The 27,940-nt window shown below is 31.4% G+C and overlaps 2 protein-coding genes across 3 annotated transcripts; one reads left to right on the top strand and one right to left on the bottom strand.

Annotated features, from left to right (window-relative positions):
* Positions 1 to 21: 21 nt before the first annotated feature.
* On the bottom strand, positions 22 to 25,830 carry LOC134243452 (uncharacterized). Of its 2 annotated transcripts, XM_062725702.1 has the most exons (8): positions 25,774 to 25,830; positions 18,488 to 18,614; positions 17,961 to 18,189; positions 17,631 to 17,722; positions 16,591 to 16,615; positions 16,293 to 16,446; positions 15,979 to 16,076; positions 22 to 205 (listed from the first exon to the last, which is right to left on the bottom strand). In XM_062725702.1, the coding sequence occupies exons 2-8, from the start codon at positions 18,527 to 18,529 to the stop codon at positions 99 to 101; spliced, it is 747 nt and encodes a 248-aa protein (XP_062581686.1). In that variant the 5' UTR covers positions 18,530 to 18,614; positions 25,774 to 25,830; the 3' UTR covers positions 22 to 98. The 2 variants fall into 2 exon arrangements, with proteins under 2 accessions (XP_062581686.1, XP_062581685.1); XM_062725701.1 differs by lacking the exon at positions 25,774 to 25,830 and having other exon boundaries at positions 18,488 to 18,675.
* LOC134243451 (uncharacterized) lies at positions 23,398 to 27,911 on the top strand. Its single transcript, XM_062725699.1, has 4 exons — positions 23,398 to 23,547; positions 23,622 to 23,683; positions 23,779 to 23,910; positions 27,340 to 27,911. Exons 1-4 carry the CDS (start codon positions 23,480 to 23,482, stop codon positions 27,909 to 27,911), a joined length of 834 nt encoding a protein of 277 aa, XP_062581683.1. The 5' UTR covers positions 23,398 to 23,479.
* Positions 27,912 to 27,940: the final 29 nt, after the last annotated feature.

Below are 27,940 nucleotides of genomic sequence, written 5' to 3'. Positions count from 1 at the left end.
TGTACCATCCAGAGCAATCTTGCATTTGGCATATTTTGTTAATTAAATTATTATCTCGATACAAATAAATATCAAACATTAAACTGTAAACTGTGCAATTATTGTAAAAACAATCTTATGTGAATAAGTCGGGGTGAAGTTGCTTGCTTTACGTTATCATATGAAATCATACCTGATGGATCATCCTGAGCAATCTTGGCATATTCTGTAAATTAAATTATTATTCTGATACAAATTATATAGTAAACTGTGCAATTATTGTAAAAACAATCTTATGTTAATAAAGCATTGTGGTAAAGCACTTTGAAAAAATTACGCACTTTGAAAAAGTTTTTCAAAGTGCGTTAAAACTGGAACAAAATCAACGCACTTTAAAAAAAAATTCAAAGTGCTTTAAATTTGGGACACTATCAACTCACTTGAAAAAAAAATTTCAAAGTGCGTTAAGAGTGTACATAAGCATTTTTTAGCCTGGGGACATTTACGCACTTTGAAAAAATATGTAATAAACAGAAAACTCTAGACTTAGTATTATTGAGGTAATCGATTTGTATTAATTATATCTTTCAAAAAACGTTTTAATCTACATGTACTCATTTAGCCTCACCGGAAACAAGGAAAAAGCGATTAGAAGTGCTCCAGCCCAACTCTTGTTTTTCCTTGTACATTGTACATATACATTGTACTTAGCCGTCTATAGCAAATTGAAAGTGGACACCCCCTCAGTGGTAAGCCCTAATTTTCAATGCCTATATATCTTTGCAAAACATTTGAGTGGTAAAACCCCCGTCCCGGTACCGATGCCAATGCTACATCCAAATACCGGTATATGTATTTGCATAACTGGTATGACGTTCAAAACTTTCAATAAGTTTTAGTTTACGTATAAAATGCATGCAAACTGGAAAAATTAAGTACAGAAAAACATTTTAGAGAGATAGAATTTTCAAAGTATGGAAAAATCAAAAACGCTCACTTTAACATTCTGAAGTGACCTCATCACCGAGGAGTTATCAAATAGGTTCAGTTATTTATCATACCTAAGATTTACAAGAATATTGACCATGCCACACACATTTTTCAAAGTGCCTTAACATGGTCGATATTAACGCACTTTGAAAAGAAATTTTATTTTTTCAAAGTGAGTTAATTTGGTCCAAAATTTAACGCACTTTGAATTTTTTTTTCAAAGTGCGTAATTTTTGAAAGTGTGTTGTAATAAATCACAAAGTAAAATTAGATGCATGTGTACACATACTTAAACCACTTCATTTTAGAAAGAAATTGATCATCAATGTTATGATCATTTAATAAAATATCTTTGAATCCTGATCAATTTTGTTTTAAAGAAAAATTGTGTACCGGTGTAAAAACAATTAATGACCCGTGTCATTGTCATTATTTAATAAACATTTGAAAGAAGAGTTGTGTTTAATGCAGTTGATGACAACAGTATACGAAAGCTCTTTTGTGATAAAAATAATCTGATAAACAGTTGATTTCTATTTAAAACTGGGTCATGGCAAAAAAAAAACATATTATGGTTAGGAAGAAACTTCCAACAATCCTAACCTCATTTTCTCACTCTCACTAACCCCTGCCAATTATTCGTATTTTTTCTTAATTTAATTTTTCAGATAATGATATTAAGAAGAAATACTTCCTCCATCTTTATGGGCTATTCAACAAGCTCGAAAAAGCCTACCAAAAGCATCTTCATCGTCGGATGTTTTAAAATGCATAAATTTAAGACGGACGGTCATGCAGTTAAGCTATACAGTTGAGAGGTACATTGTGCATTTTGCGGAAGGTGCGGGGTTATCAAAGACAATCAAATGTTTGTGGGGTTATAACTAGGACAATGGTGACTTAAGAAGTTTCATTAAGAATCCAAACAAATAGTATATTGTGGGGTAACTATCTGTATTTGTTGGGTTATAGAATATAAATTATTTACAGGGTTAATATTAAGTCAACTTTACAAGCAACTAATTACCAATACTTAAAATTGTTACTGTTTATCTGAAAAAAAACTTAGAAGGAAGTAGCAATAACATTTTTCGACTACTACATAACCAGTAATAATGCAAAAATGTTCTAATTTGAGGATAGCAGGCACCAAAGTAAACTAACACATCATGTTTTCACGTAAACATGATAAACAAGAATACCCAACCAAGTGTTAATCAAAAAACCCCACTATAACAGACAACACTAACCACATAAAGAAAAAGCAAAACAACCCACTATGTATTTCAATAAAGACAACAGACAACACTTACCCCATAAAGTGTTAGGACAACAACCCCACTACGCACTCTAATAAAGATAATAAACAATACTAACCCCTAAAGTGTTAGGACAACAACCCCACTATGTTCTTATATAAAGATAATAGACAACACTAACTCTACAAAGTATTACGATCCCTCTATGTTCTAATATAAAGATAATAGACCACATTAACCCCATAAAGAATTAGGACAACAACACCATTTTGCACTCATATAAAGATAATAGACAACACTTACCCTATAAAGTGTAACAACCCCACTATGTTTTTATATAAAGTATACAGACAACACAAGCCCCATAAAGTATTACGACCCCACTATATAAAGATAATAGACATCACTAACCCCATAAAATGTTAGGACAATAACCCCACTACTCTACTCTACTCTAATAAACATAATAGACAACACTAACTTGATAAAGTGTTACAACTCCACTATGTTTTTATATACAGATAATAGACAACACTAACTCCACAAAGTGTTAGACAACAGCCCCACTGTGTTCTCTAGTAAAGATAATAGTACATAAAAATACAAAACAACCTCATAATTATATTTTTTCCTATTTTGATAATATGCATACTCCAAAAGTTGTTTTAAGGGTCCTCCACACCATGTGACTTGTGACGTATATAGAGAAAAAATATATTACTTAGATTTTACATCTGCGAATTGCCTGAAAACCGCTTGTAAGAGAGTCTTCGAAAGAGAAAGTAAGACACTAATTACAATGAACACATGGCATGGTCACAGAGTGACCGATAGAAAAAGATTTCCGTTTTTTCTATAAAAGACAGACGAATGACCGGGTTTGTTACCTAATGATTCGTAAACAATGTCGGTATGACGGGAACTTTTTTGGCTCTTTACACTTTCAGACTTACCAACCCACTGTCCAAGGGGCTTCTCACGAAATATTTATCTTCTATAAGTAATTTAGTAAAAATATTTTTATAGTAGGGATAATTTTATTAAAAGAAGATAAATATTTCGTGACAAGCCCCTGTGCACTGTCATGATTATCGTCAACACAGTTTGTGTTGAAAGTTGATATTTTTGCAAACTAATTTGTGTGTTTCAATAATACATCATCTTACTGTGTTTATAAATATTAATAAAATAATGTGTGTCTCTTGTTTTCCTCTTTTATATGTATTTCCGTCTATGCAGTAATAAGTAATAACTCTTGCGGAGACTTGCCAAAGTTTCTGAGTCCCGGGCAACAGGAAAGATAACTCCAAAAAGGAACTTTGATATCAATGATTTTGAAAATATTTTTTTATACATTAGTGCATTCAATTTTAATTCAATTTTTTGGTGTAATCTAATTCATTGATGTTTCTTCTATACAAAATGAGTCTTCCTTGATTTTTATCTAGAGGTATTTGAGAGAAAATGAGTTTTATTTGTTTTTTATAAATTAAATCAATTTCTCTAAAAAATACGTTGATCGCTAAAATTAAATTTTTATGGTTATTTTGTGAGTATAAAAATATAAAATAAGATAAGACAAAATTTTTGGTACTACAAATAAAAACTTCTTGGGAATTTTTTTTTGACACTTTTGAAATTATTATTTTAAAAATTCCCTATAAATTACATTTTTATCCCTAGTCAGTTTTTAAAGGTTGATATGCTTGTTAAAAGTAATGCTCAATAATATGAGAACATAAGCTGTATGTGTGTGGAGGAACCTTAAACATTTTTCTAACTATTTTTAATTGAATAATCTCTTTATCTTTACTGCTTATTTCTAATGACAATTGTTATTTTAATCTGCTGGTGCATGAATTTTAAGTGTATTTCATGTATCAAAAGCATAAAAAATTTCATTGTTAATTATTATAATAATGATAATAATAAGACATGATCCTGACTTTTTAAAAATATTTTATCAAAATTTTCAGTTACTTGACAAGTTGAACACAGATAAGAAACATATCAATAAATGAAGAACACAGAAAAATACATCAAAATTTTAGACAATCTTCATAGCTGCAAAAAAAATAAAACAACTATGTGCAATTTTAAAAAGCAAGTATATAGTGAGTCGTCGAATAACTCTAAAACTTGCATGTTATTGCTTCTTATTTTTAACAAAATTCAAATGAAGTAAAAAAAGGTTTTGTCTAATATCTCATCATTTTGCATTTTAAATTTGATCCTAAAACAAAAATAATGATGTACATCCTTTGGGAAAATAAACCCAAACTCACAGTTTATATAAAGTATCCATAAATACATGAGAATTTAAATGATTACAAATTAGAATACAGTCTAATTGTGAAAATGTCGCACCCCTACCCCCCACCCCCCCCCCCCCCCAAAAAAAATGAAGAAAAAAAACCCAACAAAGCAATAGTCCAATCCACACTATTCAAAAGTTATGTTCCTTGGTCGCCATCTTAGGGGATAAACCCATACAATCAACACAGTAGGCTTTGTTGTTTTCAGGTTTGTAACTTCGCCATTTGACTTTAAAAAAGCTCTGCCTTTTGTGTACTGATTGCCCCAATATGGGGCTACCCACATATTGAAAGAAAGAAAATTAAACACAATGGATTATCACAGCACACCCAAATATTTGGTCGCATAAAGAGGAGAAATGACGTTTCTTTCCCTTTTGTTTTTTTGGTAGACCCTGCAAAGGAAAACAACTTTTGCAAAGTGTGGATTTGACTATTGATTTATAATTTTTCAGAAAAATAAAAATCAAATAACGTAAATGTACATTTCAGTTATATATTTCTCACATTTAAAATGAGATTGCAAATTAAAAAAGACAAAAACTATGACTGTCAATGTATAGAAATTACTATGCCGATGGCAATGTTCATAAAAGATCCTTTTGTCTTAAAGCTGAACACTACTCATAAGCATAAGTAATCAAAGATTACAGAGCTCAGTTAAAAGATATATTGACTTCAAGTAAGACAAGGTCCCACATTTGTCTAATATTACCAAAACTTATGCAATTTTGATGTGACAGGGTTTTCAGTAACTTGAGAATAGACATCCAAATACTTGAAACTAGTCGCCAATCGAGAAAATGTAATTCAAATCCAAATTCAGATGTAAATGTTATCTTTTTTGGATCAACTTTAAAAAATCGATTCATTTTCTTTTTCTGAAAAGTAAGTCAGGTCTGCAATGTCGCCCTCTGGGGAAGGCAATGGTAAGAATGAATCGGGATTGTGCTTGTTCTTTTGAAATGTCTTTAACTCATACTACATGTATATCTGTAAAAATAAAATACAGTTATATATATTTTTTTATAATGATGTCGATTTTTAGGTTATGTTATAATTTAATGTCCAATAATATCGTTGTCTTGATTTTATGGGCACTTTTAAAATGTACTAACCATTGATCTGGATGTCTTTAATAGTTTCCTTCCTTAAAGAAGAAGGTATATTTTCAATACATATCTTGCCCTGTGATTTTCTTAAAAATGAAACTGATGTAAATAATGAAAACTCATGTATTTTGATTTATTGCAATTCCAAAAATTATACAAATCATTTTTCTCATATGCATTTCTAAATGCTATTTATGACGTCATTAACATGTGAATTTTCCCGTATTTTCTTAAAATGTTGCAGAAGACAACAATTTTCAATGGAATTTTCTTTCAGAAAACATTGTCCACAGGCATCGCCCACAAAGATTTTTTAATATGTTATTTTTCATAGTATTTTACACAAAACATCCCAAAATTAATGTGGGCGACGGCTGTGGACAATATTTTCTTAGGGAAAATTCCCCTTGAAATGTGTCATTTTGAAGCTCTTTCTGTTTGAAATAGACAAATACCTCAAATTAATGATGTCATATTTCCAGAATGGTACTCCTTCATTCCGTATACTTTTCTGATCTTTCAAAGTCATAACTTCAACTAATATTTAGGCCAGTTTCAGAACTTTTTTTTTGAAAGCATTTAATTTTTAGGGCACAATAAAGCTAAAACTATACCTTTTTTTTGTGAGCTATATTCAGACCACAAATTGTATAAAATTCATAGGTTTGTTACTTCAACTCTTTGAAATATCCGACGTCTGCTGGTCTTGCTGCATGTAAGTAGAGTGGCCTAGATCATCAAAGTTCCACTGATGATCACTTTCAGTGGTATCTAAACTCTACAAAGGAATAAAGAAGCAAATGTTATTTCATTTTTATTTATAAAGTGTTTATAACTACATACAACAATGTCCGAGATACTGCTTAAAATTCATTGCAATTTATTAACAGCATAATTGCCATGTACTGTGAACTTTTTTTTATATTGGTAGAAGGTGAAAAGTATATATAAACTTTCAGGCAATTTGTTTTTCTGGAAAACTTAAATATCGTAATAGCTAAAAAAAAAAAATTGGACCAAGCAACTTTAACAGAAAAAAGGTATTAGCTCAGGTTTTGGGATAAACTAAAATCTTTTTTTAATATTTTGTTTTTGCTTGTTTTTTAAAATCTTTTTTGAAGAAAACTAGGAAGTTTGTGCGGAGCCCAGCAGCCCTGCTTGCAGGCAAAGACCCTCAAATGAAATACTGTGTGAGTATTCGAGAACATTTTTTCTGACCTTCACTGCCCTGTGTAGGGTCGAATATGGGCCTTATAATTCCCAATTGTAAAATTGATCTTTACCATAAACCAATAAAGTAAACCATCGATGTTCTGTTATAAAAAAAAACACGGCAAGGTTTGGAAAATCTGAAGAAAAAAACATTTTAAAAAAATTGATTAAAACTTTATTAAAAATGACCTATATTCTCTGATAGATTTACAATTCAGAATAATTAAGTGATAACAATTTTATTCATTATAAATGTTTCTCTCTTGAAAAACATGATGCATTATAATTTCTCAATTAATTAGTGATTAAGTGTTGTTTAATTTCCAATTCAAAGGGCCTAGGCCCCATTCCTGAAATGGGATGGAAAATCCCTGCCATTTAGTGATTTACAACTTATCATCCCTTAAATTGCATAGTAAGTTTTAAAATGGCGTTAACTTCTTTACATAAATTTAAGAAGAAAGCAAGTTCAAAAATTATTAGTGGCTGCACATTTTAGTAATATAAAATTTATGCATTAATTTTGACCATCAAAATATGAGCAAACTGGCAATTGGGTACCATTACAAGCACAGGGAAATATTGGACTTAGACTAACGAGCGATAGTATCGATTACATATAAATAATACAACAGGAAAGAGTAGATAAAAAAATCAAAACACTCAGACTGTAATGCTGTTTTCACTGGAAGGTAATTTTCTTGCTTTAAAGCCGGCAAATCTAAGATTTTACAGCTACAACCATGATACAGATGCTTCAAAAATAAAACTGGCCAGGTGTTTGAACATATAGGGGCAAAAAATTAAAATAAAGCAATAAGAGTGTTGAAAAGAGATTAATTGCTGAAAAAGTCAGGCCCCGGGTATTGATGTCATTCTTTTTAAAATTAAAGTTTAATCCTCACTATCAAATTAAAAAAAATGTATAAATCACGGGTACTAATAAACAGAGTACAATAGAGTACTTCAGAATATGATAAATAATGTACTTCAGAGTACGCTTGAAAAATTGTGTAAAACAATATATAACTTGATTAAACAGTATTATAAAATAATATTGCAATATTTGTGTCAAATATTTGGGAGGTTTTAGCGATGTATTGAAAAGAAAACAAAATTCATGAATTAATGCATTAAAGGATATTACATGTAACATCTCACTCTCGATTACTACATTGTATTTGTATCAGACTTATCAAGTAAATTTTATTTATCAAAAATGAAATTAATTGCATTTCATAAAATATAATATTTTTCACATTAACAATGAAACAAAATTAGGTCGGGACAAGGATTTATTCCTTGATGTAAAATTGAGCATTAAAAACAAAGTTAATTCATTTCAATTCATTTAAAGTAATCAAGAGTTAACATCATCATTAAAACATTGGATAATATTTTATTTTAGATTTTGGTATATCAACCAGTTAGTTAAGTAAAACATATGTTTTGTGTAACTTATTCTATGCCATTTTATTTATTTGTGAATAGAATATAAAATTTATCTCTCAAAAAATACAACAAATTAAGTCAGGTACTGTATATTATTTAGCAACACCCTGTAGTGAGATCTATTTTTTAGCTCAAATATCACCTACACTATAACTGTATCTTTTAACAGTGTTTAATGACCACAGCATTAGAAGATGGCAATTGGGTATTTTAGCAACTAAATACAATGTTCTGCACTCAGTAATAAACATTGATGGTCATTTATCAACTTAATATACCACTAAATTTTACAACCTAATGCCCTGTTCACACGACGAGTTTAATTCGCAGTAAATTAATGCGAAGTAAACTAATGCGAATCAAATTAATGCGAATTAAATTGCGTTCACACGACAGCTAATGCGAAGTAAACTAATGCGAATTAATTTTTTTTTTCTACAGTCAGGCGTCAGTAAGTCTATTATGACGTCATTTGTAAATCACGTCATGTATGCAGAGCCATCCTTTGATACATCATGTAGTGGCTACAGGTATTCATTGATTTTAGTGATTAACATACTTTCCCTCAATTTTTGAACCAAATATAGCACAAATACCTATATATAACCACCAACACGTGTCCTGTGACTTAATTCTGGCCTTACGCACGCGTCAAAATTTAATTCGAATTAGCTTCGCTTAGCGTTCACACGGAGCTAATGCGAAGTAATTTAATGCGCAGTAAATTAATTCGAATTAAACTAATTCGCATTAAATTCTCCGTTTGAACGCTAAGCGAAGCTAATTCGCAGTAACTTTACGTTTAATTCGAATTAAACTCTCCGTGTGAACAGGGCATAATTATACCACCGCATGTAGATTTCTTACGAAGCCTACTTGCTGTGAAAATTTATTGCACTGACGTTGTTATCTCCATTTCTTGGCATTCTAAGCAATTATACTACGAAATATGATAAAAATTAATGCCAAAAATATTCAATTTGAAGAATTTTAAACACGAAAGATTTACAGAGGAGCGGAAAGGGGTGTGTGTGAAAAATCCGAAGATTTTTTTCTCCCGCCGGAAGAATCACATGTATTTATTTTTTTTGAGATATCTGAATGTATATACCATAGGAGTAGAGAAAATCAAATTAAGGAAAAAAGCGATCATTTTTGGGAGTAAATAAGTCGGTTACCGCAGTACTCCAACACAGATTAGATTATGGATACTGTAAAGTCACATATTTTCGTGGGGTTAAATTTTTGCGGATTGGATAAAAACTCTTGGTTCGTGGGGATTTGAATTCGTGGATGCAGATTTGTCGAGTAGTTATTATGTTACATTTTACATTTCGTGGTGGGCATGAATTCGTGGGTCTCTTCATACCTCGAAAGCAACGAAAATCAAACCCCCACGAAAATTTTTGATTTCAAAGTAATTATTGAGAGCAGGAGCATTTTGAATGGAAATTTTAACTGGTTGGGCATTTTATAGCAAAAAACAAGTGAAAATACGTACCGGTTGTGCTTTTCATGTATCGCATGTGTAATGATATTTTTTACTATCCAAGCGGGCTACCTCCTTACAGAAAACTACTAGCCAGACCCCCTAAAATGGTAGCCACGGGCGTCGGCGATTTTAATTGAGACCTCTGCTTCAAAAAGACAATCACTGCACTCATTTTTTTTTTTTACAAAAGCCCGTTTTCAACAGGTACGTGCTTATGTGGACTACAGATTTCCTATTTTCTTGACTTTCAATTCATTCTACAACTGCATAATATACGTCTGAAACGTTTCAAGCAACCTACAAAGCTTTTTTAGATTTCAATTTGGTGCAACAAAATAGTTAGACTTACCGCATTTGCTTTTTGTGCTTCCGAATTTCCTCGATGCTAATACAAAGTGCCCCAACGCAGTTACTTCCGTATCCCGCGCAGGCTCAGTTAGTTTTAATTATGTGCGCATGCTCAGGTATTTGGAACTCCTCGATTCAATTACCGAACTCCTCTAAACAGCAATTTTCAGAATGTCTTCGCTTTTGGACTAGTGACACTGTCCAAAAATGTCCGTAAAGACTTGTGAGGTTTAAATTCAATTTTAAGTGTGTGTTTTAATCTCAGAAAGTAATTTTAATTGTAAATAAACCTCTTCATTTGAGGGTTATCCCCACAGTACGAATATAACCTCACACTGCTGGAAAATACACTCATTTCACCCCACAATGTATATCTCGTAAGAACAGACGTACAGCTATAAGGACGAAACACTATAACACTCATGTCAAGAAATACCGCACATTTTCCAGTGCAGGGGAGTCAATAAAAGTTTTAAATTTTTGATGGAGTGGATCCTTAAATTATAGAATTTTTTAATAAAAAAAAAAACCTTTACGCAATATGGAGGTCCGATGCCCCAAAAGTAGAACATTTGAACATAAAATGTACTAGGCGAAAGTATAAAAGAAGAGACCAATGGTCTATATCGCTCACCTCAGCACATGGGCTAGTTAAAAACACAAATCAGCTCATTATTGAAAAGTTTACTTGTTGGAAGAGAGGGGATTCGAATTTTTTTAATTTGACTAAATAAAAGTTTTCTGTTTTGGAGAAGTTTTTTTCCTATATATTCTTATGCACAGTTTATTCCCTCATTGTGGTCACACCATAATTTGAACAAACCTGAATCTAAACCACCTGAGTATGCTTCCATTAGTTCAATATAAAAAAAGAGACCCAGGGGCCACATAGCTTGCCTGGGCAACTAGCTAGGTAAAAGCACAAATCAGCTCAGTAATAAAAATCTAAAATTTATTTATATAAATGTAAGTTCACTGGAGGAGGGGGTGGGTTATTTGAACAAACTTAAATATGCAATTCCTAAGAATGCTTTTGAATTAATATGACACATTATGGCGTTGCTGTTTTTAAGTTGAAAATGAATATTTTTATTGATACAGCCATAGCTTCCTTTTTCATGATCAACTTAAATGGCCCCTCTATTTTCCTGATTGATCATCATTTGAAAAAAATTCTACGTTATCTTTTTTATGCTTTTAAATTAAAAAATCAATCATGGCGCTGTGAAGATTTTTTTTTATTGATTTTTACCATGTTTTCCTAGGTAAAACCTTGATCACCAATTGTGGCCCACTCTACCCCCGGGGTCATGATTTGAACAAACTTGAATCTACACTGCCAGAGGATGCTTCCATATAACTTTAACCAAGCACAGCTTTGCTGTTCTAAAGAAAAAGAATTTTAAAGATTTTTTTCTTATGTAATACTACTTTCATCACCCAAAATGGCCCCATCCTTGCAGGGGTCATGATTTAAACAAGCTTGAATCTACATTACCAGAGAGGAGTTCCATATTACGATGACCAATCATGGCTTTGTTGTTCTTGAGAAAAAGATTTTTAAAGATTATTTTTCCCATGTATTCCTATGTTGAACTGTTAAAATACCCAACTGCCCACTTTTCCCGATCATGATTTGAACAAATTTGAATCTTCATTAACAGAGAATGCTTTTACATGAGTTTCATCTTTTCTGGCCCACTGGTTCTTGAGACGAAGATTTTTAATCATTTTCCACATGTATTCCTAAGTTAAACTCTGATCCCCAACTGCTCCTACGTCCGGGGATCATGACTTGAACAAATTTGATTCTTCACTACAATAGGATGCTTCTACGTGAGTTTAATTTTTTCTGACCAACAGTTACTGGTTCTTGAGAAGAAGATTTTTAAAGATTTTTTATATGTATTACTTTGTTTCACTTTGATCACCCATTGTGGCCCCACTCTATCCCCGGGGATGGTGTTTTGAACAAACTTGAATTTAAACTACATGAGAATGCTTCCACATGAGTTGCCTCTTTCCTGGCCAACTGGTTCTTGAGAAGATGATTTTTAAGAGATAAAGTTAATTTATCAAAAATTCATAATTATCTCCTCTTGGAATATAACGTGGCCCTTCATGTAAACAAACATGAATCCCCTTCATCCAAGGATACTTTGTGGCAAGTTTGATTGAAATTTGCCCAGTTGTTTGGGGGAAAAAGATGAAAATGTGAAAAGTTTACAACAACGACGCCAACGATAACGACGACAGACAACGGAAAAAATTTTGACCAGAAAAGCTCAATTGAGATTTGGCTCAGGTGAGCTAAAAACAATGGTAGAAGAGTAGAAAAAACTACATTTGTCAATTACAAGTGAAATATGTAAATGAGGCGCATTATTTCCACAAAAAAGTTCGCCGTGCCCGATTTAAATTTAAACTTGATAAAATGTGTTTTAATTGTTGTTGGAACGCTTCAAAGGTGCATAGACACAGATTTGAAGTTAATAAATGTATTAAATATCTAATGTCATTTAAAAGTTATTAAAACTTCAAATTTTTGGACCGATTTGATTGACACATCCTTGCACTTTCACAAATTTTGATTTTATTCTTTATACTTTGGAAAGGTGGCAATCTTGTTGTGTATAAAAAAAAAATATTAAAACTATAATCAAGAAAATTCAGAGTAGAAATGTTCGAAAGCAAAACATACACACAGTATACCGTATAATTGGAAATTTTAGTGAGACACAAATTAAGCGATTTCTACCTAAAATCTGGTATTCTATTTTTAGCGAAAAGTTATTTTAGAGATTTTAATATGTTAACTAAAGAAGCTATTACTATTACAAATAATACGCAATTAATTTTTAGCAATAATCAATTTTAGCGATGTAAGCATCCTCACTTATAATGCCAAAATTAAATCCTCGCTAAAATATTCTACTTATACGAAATTGTCAGTCTGCGCACTTGGGTGAGCAATCTTTAACAGCTGAACACACCGGTGAATCGTAAACATAAACAATAACAAAGCTCGTGTCCTGTTTACAAAAACTGTGTACGTTTTACGGGTACGTTCATTTTACTAAACTCTGTATTAACACTAAGCGCGGAATGACGATACTTGTGAAGGGGTTTTGCTTTCGAACATTTCTACTCTGAGTATAATTATTTTTTTGGATTCAAGTTTTATTATTATTCATTAAGTCACATTCCAATAAGTTTGCCACTTTTTTTGTATTAAGAATAAAATTAATTTTTGTGAGAGTGCAAAGATGTGTCAATCAAACCCATCTAAAAATTTGAAGTTACAATAACTTTTAGATGAAATAAGATGTTTAATATATTTTTTAATAAAAATACTATTAAAGTATATACAGCTGTAAGTCGTAATATTATACAGAAAATATTGACTTCAAATCTGGGTCCATGGACCTTTAAGTATATTTTACTAAACAACTATTTCATTAAAACTAAAGTTTTCTTTTGTTTTATTTTACATTTTAAACAACTTATGATATGCATGGGAAGTCGATGTTTTAAAGGGGATTAATCACAAAATGTAAGATATATCATTTTAATTTAATTTTTCTCTTAAGCTTGTTTTTGTCGAAATTTAGCACCGCAAAAGGACAGTACCACAGAACCAGGCAAAAATATAGGATACTGATCGAAGTATTGTTCATCCTTAAAAAGTACATTGATGCCATTATGGTCAAGATCTAGTAAATCACTTTAGACTGATTTTTCGTGCTAGATCCATTATAACGTCATAATCAATTTCAACTTTCTTTTTCCCGTACTTTATGGCTTTAGCAGAATTATGTAAAAAAAAAAAGGTATTTTCATGGCATTCAATTTGAAATGATATGAAAAGTAATCCGGATACCTATATTTATTTTGACATTATTTTAAAGAAGAGGCCATGAACATACATATTACCGTTTTCTGAGAGACTGTAGGCAATCTGGATACATTTCCTTTGTCGAATATGAAAAAACTACCATATTCATTATTGGTTTTCTTAATTTTTCATTGAAAATGACTGTTTAAAAAATGGTTTTTTATCTTGTTTACTTACAATTTAAGACCCGAAACACCTTATTTGACCAAGTTATTAAACATCATTAAAGGAATTTATTTATCAAATTTGATAAATTTAATTGTAGGCATCTTTGATTTACTAGATCTTGACCTTAATGAGAATTTTTTTCATACGAGATTTGACCCAAAAGTAATGTCACAGTGTCCATATCTTTCATACTTGGCGTCATATTATCAAATACATAATACCAAAAGATGCACAAATACAAATCTAATTTACATTGAAATTTTCATTTGATAATATTTATTTGCGTTTATTTTATAGATGATTAAAACAAAGAGCATAGGGGGTATCGCCGCGTCACAACTGAACGTCACGTTTTAAAGCGTAATTTTTTTCTTAGAATGAAAAAGACAAACAAATTAAAAAAATTCTAAAAAGCACCTAATCTCCTATTTTTCTTAAAAGACACAATTCATGTCATTTTCTAGTCTATAATTGAAAATATTAATGACGGCATTGGCATTTGTGATCATAAACATCGTTGTTTTACTCTCTTGGGTTTAACAAAGGGATTGTCGAAATAAAAAAAAAACAGTTCGACGAGTTGCAATGCAGTTTTGCTTCAAAAATATTGGAATCATCACTAGCGACAGTTATGAACGTTAAATAATCAGACTCACAGAATAAAGAATGTAAATATATAAAAGACTTCTTTATAGATAGTCTCAGCTATTTTGGGCGGGTCTTGGATCATTGAATGGTCAGCAGAGGACAAGAAAACCGAAAAATAGGAGATCGAGGCAAACGTTCAATGGTGTCGTGTCTGACGTTTTCAAAAAAGACAGGCAGATAGTGTGACATGTGAATTTTCAAGTTTGTTTTATGTTACTGTTTAAAAGAATTTGTCAGTGGGCTAAATTATGGAAAGAGAGAGTGTATTATGGTACCAATAATTCTTAAAGAAAGTGAAATTTGTGAAAGTGCATGTGAATTACAAATATTTTTTTAAACGAAGCGAAGGGGAAACGCTCAAAAACATGACGGAGCGTATCCGTCATATGACGTTATATTTAGATGCGGTGACCACCATACATTGTTTAAAATCCGATATCTTGGAAAGTATTCATCATATTTCTTTGAATTTTTTAGGTCTGATTTGAAATAAATAAAGCTTCCATCATTTGTAATTTTGTTGTTGTACATCCACTAGTAGCAATTTTATTGAAGTTGTGACATTACTTTTTGATCAACCCTAGTATTTACGTTCTGAAACTAAGACATTTTGCGTTTGGACATATCTCTCATAACAATTAAAAAATGCGAGAAATCTCGCGCTTCGGAGTCATGATAATGTATAGAAAATAAAAGTTAATAAGAGCTGTACTGTCTCCGTTATTAGGAAAGGCACACAAAAGGCTGCTTTAAAAAGAAAGTGAACAAAAATGTCACGGCTGTAATTGGCAAAAACCATAAAAAATGTTTGGATACTGTCAAAATCTATCAGCCAAGAGTATATACATGTACATGTATCAAAGTTCTACCAATTATGTGTAAGTCATTTATTAGTTAGTGAAAAATTAAGATAATCACTTTTAAAATATATTTTAATATCTCGTTACAAAAATTTGCATTGTATCAATGCAACATTTATTTGCGTTAAAAACGTTTGTTTCAAATATGCGCGGATCCGTATATTATGCAAAGGGTCTATTTGTTGTAAAATGCAGGGAAATTCCTTTTATTTTTTACAAATATATCCTGTAAATTAAAAAAAACCTACCTTTATTATAACACCATCTCCTTTTCTTCATTATTACAAAAAAAATAGTCAGAATACTTATGACCAACGCAATGGACACTCCGAGGAATAGTGGGAAACTAAAATGTCAAAAATTATTAATAAACTAAAAAAAAAAACAAACTTTAAAAAACATTTTCAAAATACTTATAAAATCAATGCATTTTTTCTTATAAGGAAAACAGTTAAAGTAGCAGGAAAAAGTAATTTGACAAACAATAAAAATTAATATATTTGTATGTCTTCACAATAGTAAGATAGCATACATTTTTAAAATCATTGAACGCATAGCTTACAATATCGTTTCTGTATCAATCTTTATGATCTTTGTCGTATTATTATTTCTTTCAGTACCAATCTTTATGATCTTTGTCGTATTATTATTTCTTTCAGTCACATCATACAACGGAAGCAGTTTGTTGGCGTATTTCAATTGATAGCAATCTTGATCTGAAGCAAAAAAGACAAATCAAAGAAGCATCATAATTAATATTTAACGGTTAAACAATAGCAACCATGCTTTAATTGAATATTCATATGTAATAAAGCAGGTCATGTTTATTTATGTAGAGCAATTGATAAATAATAGCTTACATTTATAGGCATCAGTTGATATATACTGAAAGGAAAAAGAAACGCAGGGTAAACTTTTGAGGTGAATTAAATTTGTTTTTCTTAAAATAATTTTCAGTTTTCCTATCTACCTTTGAAAATCATCTTTCAAAAAGATAAAACTAAGTTCTCATATGATTTTGACTAATTATTCATGAGTTATTGAAGCTCAAATGACGATACCCCCCAAAAGTGAAAATCGAAAACTCTCATTATCTTCAATGTCTTTCTCGTGCATTTGTCAGAGTCTTGTTTCTCCTTTGCATGGAATTTCATCAGAGTGTTTATCTTTCAAACCCTGGCTATATTTAGCATGGGTAACCACGCAAAAAATAAGTCGAACGGCGCGCGCATGCGCCAGTGAGAGGAATACAACCGTAAGTTGACTGGCTCAAAAAACCAAATTGCGGAACTGTTTTCTTTCAAATTTCGTATGAATGTAATGATTATAATCGTCTACTCTATAAATGGCTGTTTTTGTGGTAGTAAGGTGGCGATTTAAGAGATGGCAGGACGAATAACCCGCTCGTAACATGGCTCTGTTTGGCGTTATCGTCATCGTCACGGTTGATTAAAAACCATTCCAGACCCTCTCTGACAACGGGTTAAAAGTTTTATGGGGGAAAATTTACAAGAGACTGCTTAGTAAACCGTTGTTGCCTTTTTCCTTAAGTAGGCAATTTGAAATGAAGACCCCATTGAACTTCCGTAAAATGTGCCAAGATTGCAATAAATTCATAATGTGTCCTAATATTGAAAAACGATGTGCATACCTCATATGCATCAAATAATGCAACAAGATTTGTTGACAAACTCGTCGTTATCAAATTACACGTGTTTTGGGCTTGTTAGCGTTTCCCTACGTGACGTCATAAATTTTATGGTTGAGTAATTCTGAATACTGATTTTGATGCACAGTAACTAAATTTCCCTTCTGACCAATTTTCGTAATTCTCGGTCATGTGATCAAATTTTTATCGAAAATTATGCTACCCTGCGTTTCTTTTTCCTTTCAGTATATATCGAGTTGGACATGGCTTAGTAAAATTACTACACTTTAAGTCGTAGTTTTCTGTAACTTTTGCCAAAGTTATATCATAATCCACACAGAATCCTGTAAAATTTGAACAAGAAATTCATTTTTCAAGTCACAAAAATCACTAAAAGAGTTAAAGTATTTCTTCTTTTCCTTTTCCTTGTAATACTCGGTTAAATTCATATCTATACGTTTTTAAAAAAACGTTTTCATTCATTTTTTTTTCAAAGAAACGTTATCTATATTTTCAGTCAAAAGATTATTTATTTATTTACGTTCTATAGATATCTGAAAAGGTAAAAAAAAAAATCATTACCTAACAGAAACCTTGTAGGTGCGCAAACCTCTAAGGTTTCATTTCTCTGTTTATTCACTAAACAATGATACTGAAACTCTGCTTCCGTCGTGCAGTTTTGAATGCGAGCTATTACATCACATTGCTTTCTAGAGGCTGCTTCCATCCACTCCAATTGATTTTTTGGACAGGAAATTACATAGTTTATCGTTGGTATGGATATATTGCAGGGTTTTCCAGAAACTTGATTCTAGAAATTACAGATTAAGGACAGCAAATTATTTAAAATTGTAATAAAATGCAGAATACTAGTAATTCCAAAATATTTATTGTAGGTACATGAAAAAATAGTGAAAAAACATAGAAGAAACATAATTATTTTTTAAATATTAATTTTAAAAAATTAAAACACAAATGACTAGATTGTATATTATCATATCTTATTTTTTTGAAGTAGCTTTCTTTTATTCCACTTTGTTTTTATTAACATGAAAAAGGGTAGTTTATTAATGAAATGAATATCTATCCTTCTATTGAAACATATATACCTTTATATTGAAAAGTAGTAACAATGTTAGAATCCCTTTCATTTCGATGTCGCTTGTCTTTAAAATACTATACCGTCATTCTTTCCATACCATTTTGTTTTTCATTTTATTGAAATAGGAAATCTACCTTCAAAAATAAACATCAATAATCAAAAGTTTATTTACATGTCCATATCATTTGCATGCAATTAAAAAGGAAAAAAGGGTCAATGGACCTCAATTCTCATCAATTTCCCTTTAAATATTTAATTATCTCCAAAAGACGACTTTAAAATTAATATCCATTTCCACAGAACGCCATCACTGTCGTTTAGGATGAAACTATGAAATTATTATGTAAACTTTTCATTCATTTACGTGAAGTTTGCTAAATATCATTATACATTTATTGTATGATAGTAAGGGAAACATGAACATTTCGCCGCCCAATAGAAAATCATCTATCCTCCGAGTGGAGAAATCTTGAAGATCTCCCTAACTATCGTGCAAATAATTGTTCATTATAACAAATCAAGCAAAATTCAGTAAATCTTAAGAAAGATCATTTATTAAAATACAGTTTCGTGACTGTCACTACTTGATTGGCGTGACTGCCAATGAGATTCCTTTCGACTGGTGATTATTTGTTGTCACCTCAACAAAGAAATTTCTTTTAAAGTATATACCTGTATATTCATATTTATTTTGTTTGACCCTAATAAAAAGAATTATAAAACTAGGAGACTTATTGTTCAAAGAACAATAAGAGGTCTTTCCACCTTCTTTGAATTTCAATTTTGTTTTAAAATTAAATTCCATAAATAAGAAACCAAAATTGTCTTAAATGATAGCAAAAATTAAAAATTAAAAAAAAAATGAAATGACGTTGACCTTTGACCTTGAAAAATATTCAAGGTCAAAGGTCAAGAGTCACAATGCAGTTGACCCCATGCTTCTACGACTTATAGTTTTCAAGTTATAAGGTTAAATAGGAAGTACAAAGAAGTTAAAGGGCAATAACTCATATAAGGGGTTCTCAGATCCTTTTGCACTTATATAGTGAAGTTTTGCCTTAAGGTCCTTAAGACATTAGTGAAGGTTTGGTGTCTATACGGTTTCCGGTTTCGGAGGAGTAGCGATAACAAGGTTTTTTGCACAAGGCCAGGGGCAATAACTTTTTAAAGGGTTAATTTTTGGGGACAAGAATAAAATATTTGAAAGAGTTTTTAGAGTACATATTTATGATGCAAAGACATTAAGTATATATTGAAAGACAAAAGGGATATAGAAAAAGCTTAATTTCTCATTTTCTGAATGACCTTGACCTTTGACCTTTGCATGAAATTTTAGATCAAAAGTCAATGAATCTTATGCAGTTGGTCCCATGTCTCTACAACTTCTCGTTTGAAAAAAAAAATTATTTTTTGTAAAATTTAAAAAGTTTCAGGGGCAAATACTCATTAAAGGGGTCACCGAATGCTTTTGCAATGAATAGATTGAAGAGTCCCCTTAATTAGTTGAAGACATTGGTGAATGTTTCATACCTCTACGGTTTACGGTTTCAGAGGAGTAGCGATAACAAGCATTTCTTGCAAAAGGGGCAATAACTTCGATAGGGGTCAAGGTTCATTTACGCAGGGTGAACTGCAATAATCTTTTACGGAGTACATTCTTATGAACTATAAATCTTTTCGATGAATCTTCAAACAAAAAAACATGCGGCGGAAAAATAATTAAAAAAAAATAAAAAAGAACTAGGAGACTTATTGTTCACAGAACAATAAGAGGTCTTTCCACCTTTTGAATTTCAATTTCATTTAATATTTATCTATTTAAAATTAAATTTCATAAAAAAGAAACCAGGAATGGCTTAAAAGAAGAAAAAAATGAAAATGAAATTTTTTTTTTAGGTGACCTTGACCTTTGACCTTCAAGTCATATTCAAGGTCAAAGGTCAAGGGTCACATTGTAATTAACCCCATGTCTCTATGACATATAGTTTTAAAGTTATAAGGTTTAATAGTAAGCACAAAAGCATTTAAGGGCAGTAACTCATTCAAGAAATCACTAGATCCTTTTGCACTTGAACATAAAAGTTTTGCCTAAAGTCCCATAAGACATTAGAGAAGGTTTCATGTCTTTGCAGTTTATGGTTTTGAAGCAATAGCAATAAAAATGTTTTTCGCACAAGGGGTAACAACTTTTAATATGGTCAATCTAAAGGGACAAGAATGAAATCTTTGACACAGTTTTAAGAGTACATATTAATGATGCATAGACATTAAGCATATGTTGAAAGACAAAAGAGATATAAAAAGAGCTAAATTTCTCAGTTTTAGAATGACCTTGACCTTTGACCTTTACATGAATTTTAAGCTCAAAGCTCAATGAATCTTATGCAGTTGGTCTCATGTCTCTACACCTTCTCGTTTTGAAAATTTTTAATTATTTATAAAATTCAAAGACTTTCAGGGGCAATAACTCATTAAAGAAGTCATCGAAGACTTTCGCAATGAATAGATTCCAGAATCCTCTCAATTAGTCGAAGACTTTAGTGAAGGTTTCATATTTGTACGGTTTACGGTTTCGAAGTAGTAGCGATAACAAGGTTTTCCGCACAAAGAGCGATAACTTTGAATAGCGTCAATCTTACGGAATATGAATTAAATCTTTAAAATAGTTTTAAGAGTACATATTAATGATGCTAAGACAGTTTGTATAAGTTAAGAGACAAAAAAGATCTAAAAAGAGCTTAATTTCTCATTTTGGAATGACCTTGACCTTTGACCTTTACGCATGAATTTTAAGCTCAAAGCTCAATGAATCTTATGCAGTTGGTCTCATGTCTCTATTACTTCTCATTTTGAAAATTTTTAATTATTTATAAAATTCAAAGACTTTCAGGGGCAATAACTCAATGAAGAAGTCACGGAAGACTTTCGCAATGAATAGACTCCAGAATCCTCTCAATTAGTCAAAGACTTTAGTGAAGGTTTCATATTTGTATGGTTAACGGTTTCGAAGTAATAGCGATAACAATGTTTTCCGGACAAAGGGCGATAACTTTTAATAGGGTCAATCTTACGGAATATGAATTGAATCTTTAAAATAGTTTTAAGAGTACATATTAATGATGCTAAGACAGTTTGTATAAGTTAAGAGACAAAAAAGATATAAAAAGAGCTTAATTTCTCAATTTTGGAATGACCTTGACCTTTGACCTTTACATGAATTTTAAGCTCAAAGCTCAGTGAATCTTATGCAGTTGGTCTCATGTCTCTATCACTTCTCGTTTTGAAAATTTTTAATTATTTCTAAAATTAAAAATGTTTCAGGGGCAATAACGCATTGAAGGGGTCACCGAATACTTTCGCAATGAATAGATTCCAGAGTCCTCTTAATTAGTCGAAGACTTTAGTGAAGGTTTCATATGTCTACGGTTTACGGTTTTGAAGGAGTAGCGATAACCAGCATATCTTGCGAAAGGGGCAATAACTTCGAAAGAGTTCATAGTTCAAATACGCAGGGTTTTTTGCAAATATCTCTTACAAAGTACAATCTTATAAACTATAAATCTTTTCAAAAGACCTTGAAACAAAAATTCGTCCGGCGGAAAAATAATAAAAATAATAATAAACAGAAGAATATCAATAGGTCTTTCCACAGAAAGGTGGAAAGACCTAACTAGGAGACTTATTGTTCACAGAACAATAAGAGGTCTTTCCACCTTCTTTGAATTTTAAGTTTGTTTTATATCTGACTCCTAAAAATTAAATTCCATGATAAAGAAACCAGAACTATTTTAAAGTATAGAAAAAAAAATGAAAATTAAAAAAAAGAATGACCTTGACCTTTGAACTTGAAAAAATATTCAAGGTCAAAGGTCAAGGGTCACAATGCAGTTGCCCCCATGCTTCTATGACTTATAGTTTTCAAGTTATAAGGTTTAATAGTAAGTACAAAGAACTTAAAGGGCAATAACTCATATAAGGGGTCATCAGATCCTTTCGCATTTATACAGTGAAGTTAGGCCTAAAGACCCTTAACACATTAGTGAAGGTTTGGTGTCTCTACAGTCTACGATTTCGGAGGAGTAGTGATAACAAGGTTTTTCGCACAAGGGGCAATAACTTTTAAAAGGAGTAATATTAGGGGACAAGACTGAAATCTTTGAAACAGTTTTAAGAGTACATATTAATGATGCATAGACATTAAGTATATGTTAAAAGACAAAGGAGATATAAAAAGAGCTTAATTTCTCAATTTTGGAATGACCTTGACCTTTGACCTTTACATGAATTTCAAGGTCAAAGGTCAATGAATCTTATGCAGTTGGTCCCATGTCTCTACGACTTTTCTTTTTGAAAATTTTTAATTATTCCTAAAATTCATAAAGTTTCAGGGGCAATAACTCATTGAAGGGTCAAGGAATACTTTCGCAATGAATCATTGAAGTGTCTACTATATTAGTAGAAGACAATAGTGAAGGTTTCATTTCTCTACAGTTTACTGTTTCGGAGGAGTAGCGATAACAAGCTTTTTTGCAAAAGGGGTAGTAACTCCGAAAGAGGTCGAAGTTTGTATACGCAGGGTCAACTGCGAAAATCTTTTACAAAGTGTATTCTAATGAAATAAAAATCTTTTCGATAAATCTTGAAACAAAAAATCACACGGCGGAAAAATAATAAAGAAAAAGGAAAAAAAGAAACAGAAGAATATCAATAGGTCTTTCCACAGAAAGGTGGAAAGACCTAATAATAAACAGAAGAATTTCAACAGGTCTTTCCACAGAAAGGTGGAAAGACCTAATTACAAGTGATAAATACACATAACCAACCTGAATAACTACGTCAAGTATGTCAATTTCGATATATCTAATTATACATGTAGCCTATAGTGTACTATATTAGATTGTACGAATGCCTGATTTTTTCAACTTCCTACTGAATATTGTCAAATTATATAACTACATTTAATAATAGGGAAGCAATATGCTTCTCCATTTAACAAAAAATGGAGTTTCATCGCATGTGTATGTTTATTTGTGTTCTTTTTCAAAATTCTTTTGCAGGTTGTCCAAGGTAAGTAATAAATTGGTTATATTTCTCTCTAAATGTTTTCATTTGCAGTAATATTAGAGATTGTTTCTTTTTAGAACAAATGGTAAATTATGCTGTTTTGGACATTATTGGGATGAAAGTGTCAAATCCTGCAAAGGTATTGTTTTGTTTTTTATCAGGTGTCTACAGGTTTAAAACTTATCCTTGATTGTTAGAGATATAATTTTTAATAAATGAAATCTATAATTTTAGTTTGCAAAATTGGATACTTTGGCCAAAATTGTTCAATGAAATGTCCATATCCGAATTACGGCGCAGAATGTCAGCTGGAGTGCACATGCAATGCAAGACGGTGTAATCCTTTCATAGGATGTGTATCAGGAGGTATATACATCTACATGTGTTTACGAGTTTTGTTATACTTTTTAATATCTGATAATCTCCTTCAAAATTTGCAATAGGTTAAATGCTGTTTATAGTTATTTTAACCTCAAAGTTATTTTTACCTCAAAGCCCCATGGGGATCCGGGTTAGAATAAGTCCCCAGTACCCCCTTGCTTGTCGTAAAAGGCGACTAAATGGGGCGGTCCTTCGGATGAGACCGTATAAATCGAGGCCCCGTGTCAAAGCAGATGTGGCACGATAAAGATCCCTACTTGCTCAAAGGCCGTAAGTGCCGAGCATAGGTCTAAATTTGCAGCCCTTCACCGGCAATGGTTACGTATCCATATCAATGAAATATTCTAGAGAGGGACCTTAAACAGTATACAATCAATCAATCTTTTACCCAAAAGGCTGCTTAACTAAAAGATTCCCACTGTTATATTTCACATTGTTTATTTTTTTTTATTTCTCCACAATACATTTAACATTCTACGTGTAAACATTCTGTAGCAGAAACAAACGACGGTGAAGTACTAGTATTGAACGCATTTAGAATCCAGATATCATTTTGATGAGGCCTTTTAACATTATTTACATTCGGAGGAAAATTTCAACAATTGAGAGACATCTGAGATACATTTTAGCAAGTCTACAAAAAGTGCATGGGTCTTGACTTATCTTATCCTCTTAAATTCTTCATTAAACAATAGCTGCAATCTTTAATTGAAGATTAACCAGCAAGTAGAAAGGAAATTTTATTGTTCACGTTCATGTCCATTAGAAAAATTATATCGAGTTTACTAGATTTAATTTGGCAAAATATGGAATTTTAGATTGAAATTCATGGTATGCTTTATCACAGAAAGAGAGCATTAAAAATAAAAATAAATTCAGTTCATTTGATTGAAGAGAGAGGGAGGTTTACATAAAAAATAAATCTTAAAATATTCAGTGATTGAAATTATACCTGCTGAAATTGCACTTCTAACGCAAAGTATGTAATCTACGCATGTTTTTTTTTAAATATTGTTATATTTCCAAAAATAATAATATCTTGGGTTTTTTCTCATGGCATTTCATAATACGGAAAACCAATCTTATGAAATGCGATTGAACTATTATTTACTATACGATACATAGTTCAATCTGTTGTTTCCGTAAAGGACATAGAATGTTACCAACAATTAAGCAGTGTGAACATGCTTAATTCTACGTATTTTTAACATACAAATCCATGTACAAGTTAGGTTGATCATAAATACAAGGCAAAATGTAGTTACATGGGATAATCAGAATCATATTAATAATTAAACCTTCTTTAATTTCCACAACATATTTTGTTCTTTGAGTATCCAAAGTAAATACACCTTTTTTGATTTGTGAAAAATTTTTCCCCATAATTCCGTTGTACATTGTATTTTTTGTTCATTAGTCCCCTACCGGTGATATTGATGTGATATTTTGGGCTCTGTAAATGTTTCTGGAAGAGTTATAGATCAGTGCTGAGTGTGGTCCTTTTAGTTTTTAAGGGTTTTATGCATTTTCCTTAAATGCTTTCAAATATAGAGGTGATTTTTGGTACGTAAATGCATCTTAATGCGTTACAGATAAATATAAAAATTTCGTTCCGCTTCAATGCTTTTTGAGGAAAATCGGCCTTTTCATTTGTAATAGAAACAATATAACACTTACCGGGAGGGGAGTAGCAAAATAAATAAATGCAATACAAATGTACTCCCAGAATGCAGTTCTTTGTTCATTCTTTAATTTTTAGTTTTAATTTGTGATCATATGACTGGTCAATACCAATTTTACCTATTCCAATATCCATTTAGATATTTCACTTTTTAAAAGTATACCCACTTTTGCCTCAGTCCGGGTTAGAAATCTCTACCTTTGGAATCTATCTCATAGCAGTACATAGCGCACTAGACTCCCTCGGCTATTTAAACATATGACAAATAAGCTTTTGTTACCGATGGCAATCTCACGGTCGATATATACTCCTGTGAAGTCAATATATCTATGAATTGACCAAATAAAAGGGCAACATTTGTATAAAAATTATTTTTATACAGGATTAACATGATTAAGAACACAATTTTGATAATAATATGATCGAGCCACAAGTCATCTTTTTATACACATACTTAATTTTTTTTAGATAAAAATCAGCTGTTTATCCTATCTGTTTTTCCAGTTTACGAATAATGTAATGCTATATTTTCAAGACTATATTGTGTTATTTTAATTAATGAAAAGAAGTTTTAATATATTTCACAAGTAGATACTAATTCAAAACATTGTTACATCTAACCTCATTATTGCAGAACACAACATTGTAACATTGTAATTGTCAAGAAAAAAGATTTGATTTATTTTCTTGGAAACATCAAGCTTTATCAGTTTTAAGTTTTGTTAAGTCAGCACTTTCGTTATTTGTTTAGGACCATTCCATTTTTAGAAACTTCAATTCAGTATGCCTTTCAAAATTTGTGATCACGTTTGAGGCAACCAGAGAGCTTAGAATGATGCAGAAAAGTAATATAGGCTATATATATACATACATGTATATATGACCGATTTTATTGGATTTTACCACAGGGGCATCTTATCCACTCTGTTCTCTACTTCACATATAAAAATACACAAGGGAAGAATCGAAAGTAGCACACGATTTTAAAAATAAGTCAAAAAACAACTTACTTGAGAAAAGTTACACAAATTCTGACATGAACTAGCGTAAATGATGTCTTGGTACTTATCCAGGTTTAAATATTCCAAATATATCCATCGAAAATAGCTTTTATCCAACGAAAATCCCAGCTTCAGATTGCACTCGGAAGGCCTCGGGTACTATACCCTATCGTCATCCGAGTGAGTTATCTTTTCTTGGGCGAAGAGTTTCACACTGTGCAGAAAGCTGGGATTTTCGTTGGATAAAAGCTATTTTCGATGGATATATTTGCAATATTTTAGCCTGGATAAGTACTAGGACATCATTTACGCTAGTTCATGTCAGAATTTGTGTAACTTTTCTCAAGTAAGTTGTTTTTTGACTTATTTTTGAAATCGTGTGCTACTTTCGATTCTTCCCTTGTGTATTTTTATATGTGGAGTAGAGAACAGAGTGGATAAGATGCCCCTGTAATTTCACTAAACAAAATATTTCTTTCCTTTCAACTAAGATTTTTAGGTCATTTAATGAAGAATATAATTTTTTAATATAATTGTGTGTTCTTGCGTTTTTGAAATATTTTTTCCTCTCTGGCATCGGCCAAATTACACTAATGACCATTTTATTTTGAAAATATCAATCTTGTTATCAAAAGATGGATTGCAAATAAATTATTCTTGATAATCTTCAGCCTCAGGTATGAATAGTCAACACTCTGAATCATGATTTATTATTTTTTTTTTACATTTTAGAAGAAACAACTTTTTATACATACCAAACTTTTAGAAATCACACTGTCATAACCACCAACAAAGACAACAAACATTTTACTGACGCTGCTGTAGACGAGAACAACACATGGGTATCACCAATAACCACACATTCAACGGAAGATAAGCCAGATGTGAGTCGCTTGAATTTGACAAATATTACCTTGCTTGGAATATTTGGAGCGCTTGGCACTATTTGTGTTTTCCTTGGGATATTTTTGTCCCTATATATCAAAGAAAAATTTAAAAGAAACAAAGTCAAATTGAAAGGAAAGAACTACGAACAAGATATACAAAGAAATACATCATATGCCTCCCTGAATAGTGTAGAGCTCGAGGTCCCTCAATCTACACAGATTATGTTTAGAAAAGACAATGAAGATGTTACTTCAGTGTCAGAAAACACAAGAAAAGGAGCTCATTATCACCCTGCTGCTGGTTATATTGAACCAATAGATGTGTCAAATCACTCTTATTTAGAAGTTTTAGAAGTACTAAATGAAGATGAAATCATCGAAAACAATGAGCCCGAAATGTATCTGACAGCAATTTAAGTCCCGTTTTTACTTTTTTATCTTTCGTT

Source organism: Saccostrea cucullata, unplaced genomic scaffold (genome assembly GCF_032062105.1).
Source record: "Saccostrea cucullata isolate Sc308-1 unplaced genomic scaffold, CSIRO_AGI_Scuc_v1 ctg2614, whole genome shotgun sequence".
Classification (NCBI taxonomy): domain Eukaryota; kingdom Metazoa; phylum Mollusca; class Bivalvia; order Ostreida; family Ostreidae; genus Saccostrea; species Saccostrea cuccullata.
Note: the sequence above shows the minus strand (reverse complement) of the source record. Positions and strands in the feature narration are given on the sequence as shown.

Coding starts and splice junctions, on each gene's coding strand:
- LOC134243452 (XM_062725702.1), bottom strand. CDS start 18,529: ATGAAAGGGATTCTAACATTGTTACTACTTTTCAATATAAAG. Junction 18,190..18,487: donor TACTACTTTTCAATATAAAG/GTATATATGTTT, acceptor TGTAATTTCTAG/AATCAAGTTTCTGGAAAACC. Junction 16,616..17,630: donor CTAAGCCATGTCCAACTCGA/TATATACTGAAA, acceptor TTTTCCTTTCAG/TATATATCAACTGATGCCTA.
- LOC134243451 (XM_062725699.1), top strand. CDS start 23,480: ATGGAGTTTCATCGCATGTGTATGTTTATTTGTGTTCTTTTTCAAAAT. Junction 23,548..23,621: donor TCTTTTGCAGGTTGTCCAAG/GTAAGTAATAAA, acceptor GTTTCTTTTTAG/AACAAATGGTAAATTATGCT. Junction 23,911..27,339: donor CATAGGATGTGTATCAGGAG/GTATATACATCT, acceptor TTTACATTTTAG/AAGAAACAACTTTTTATACA.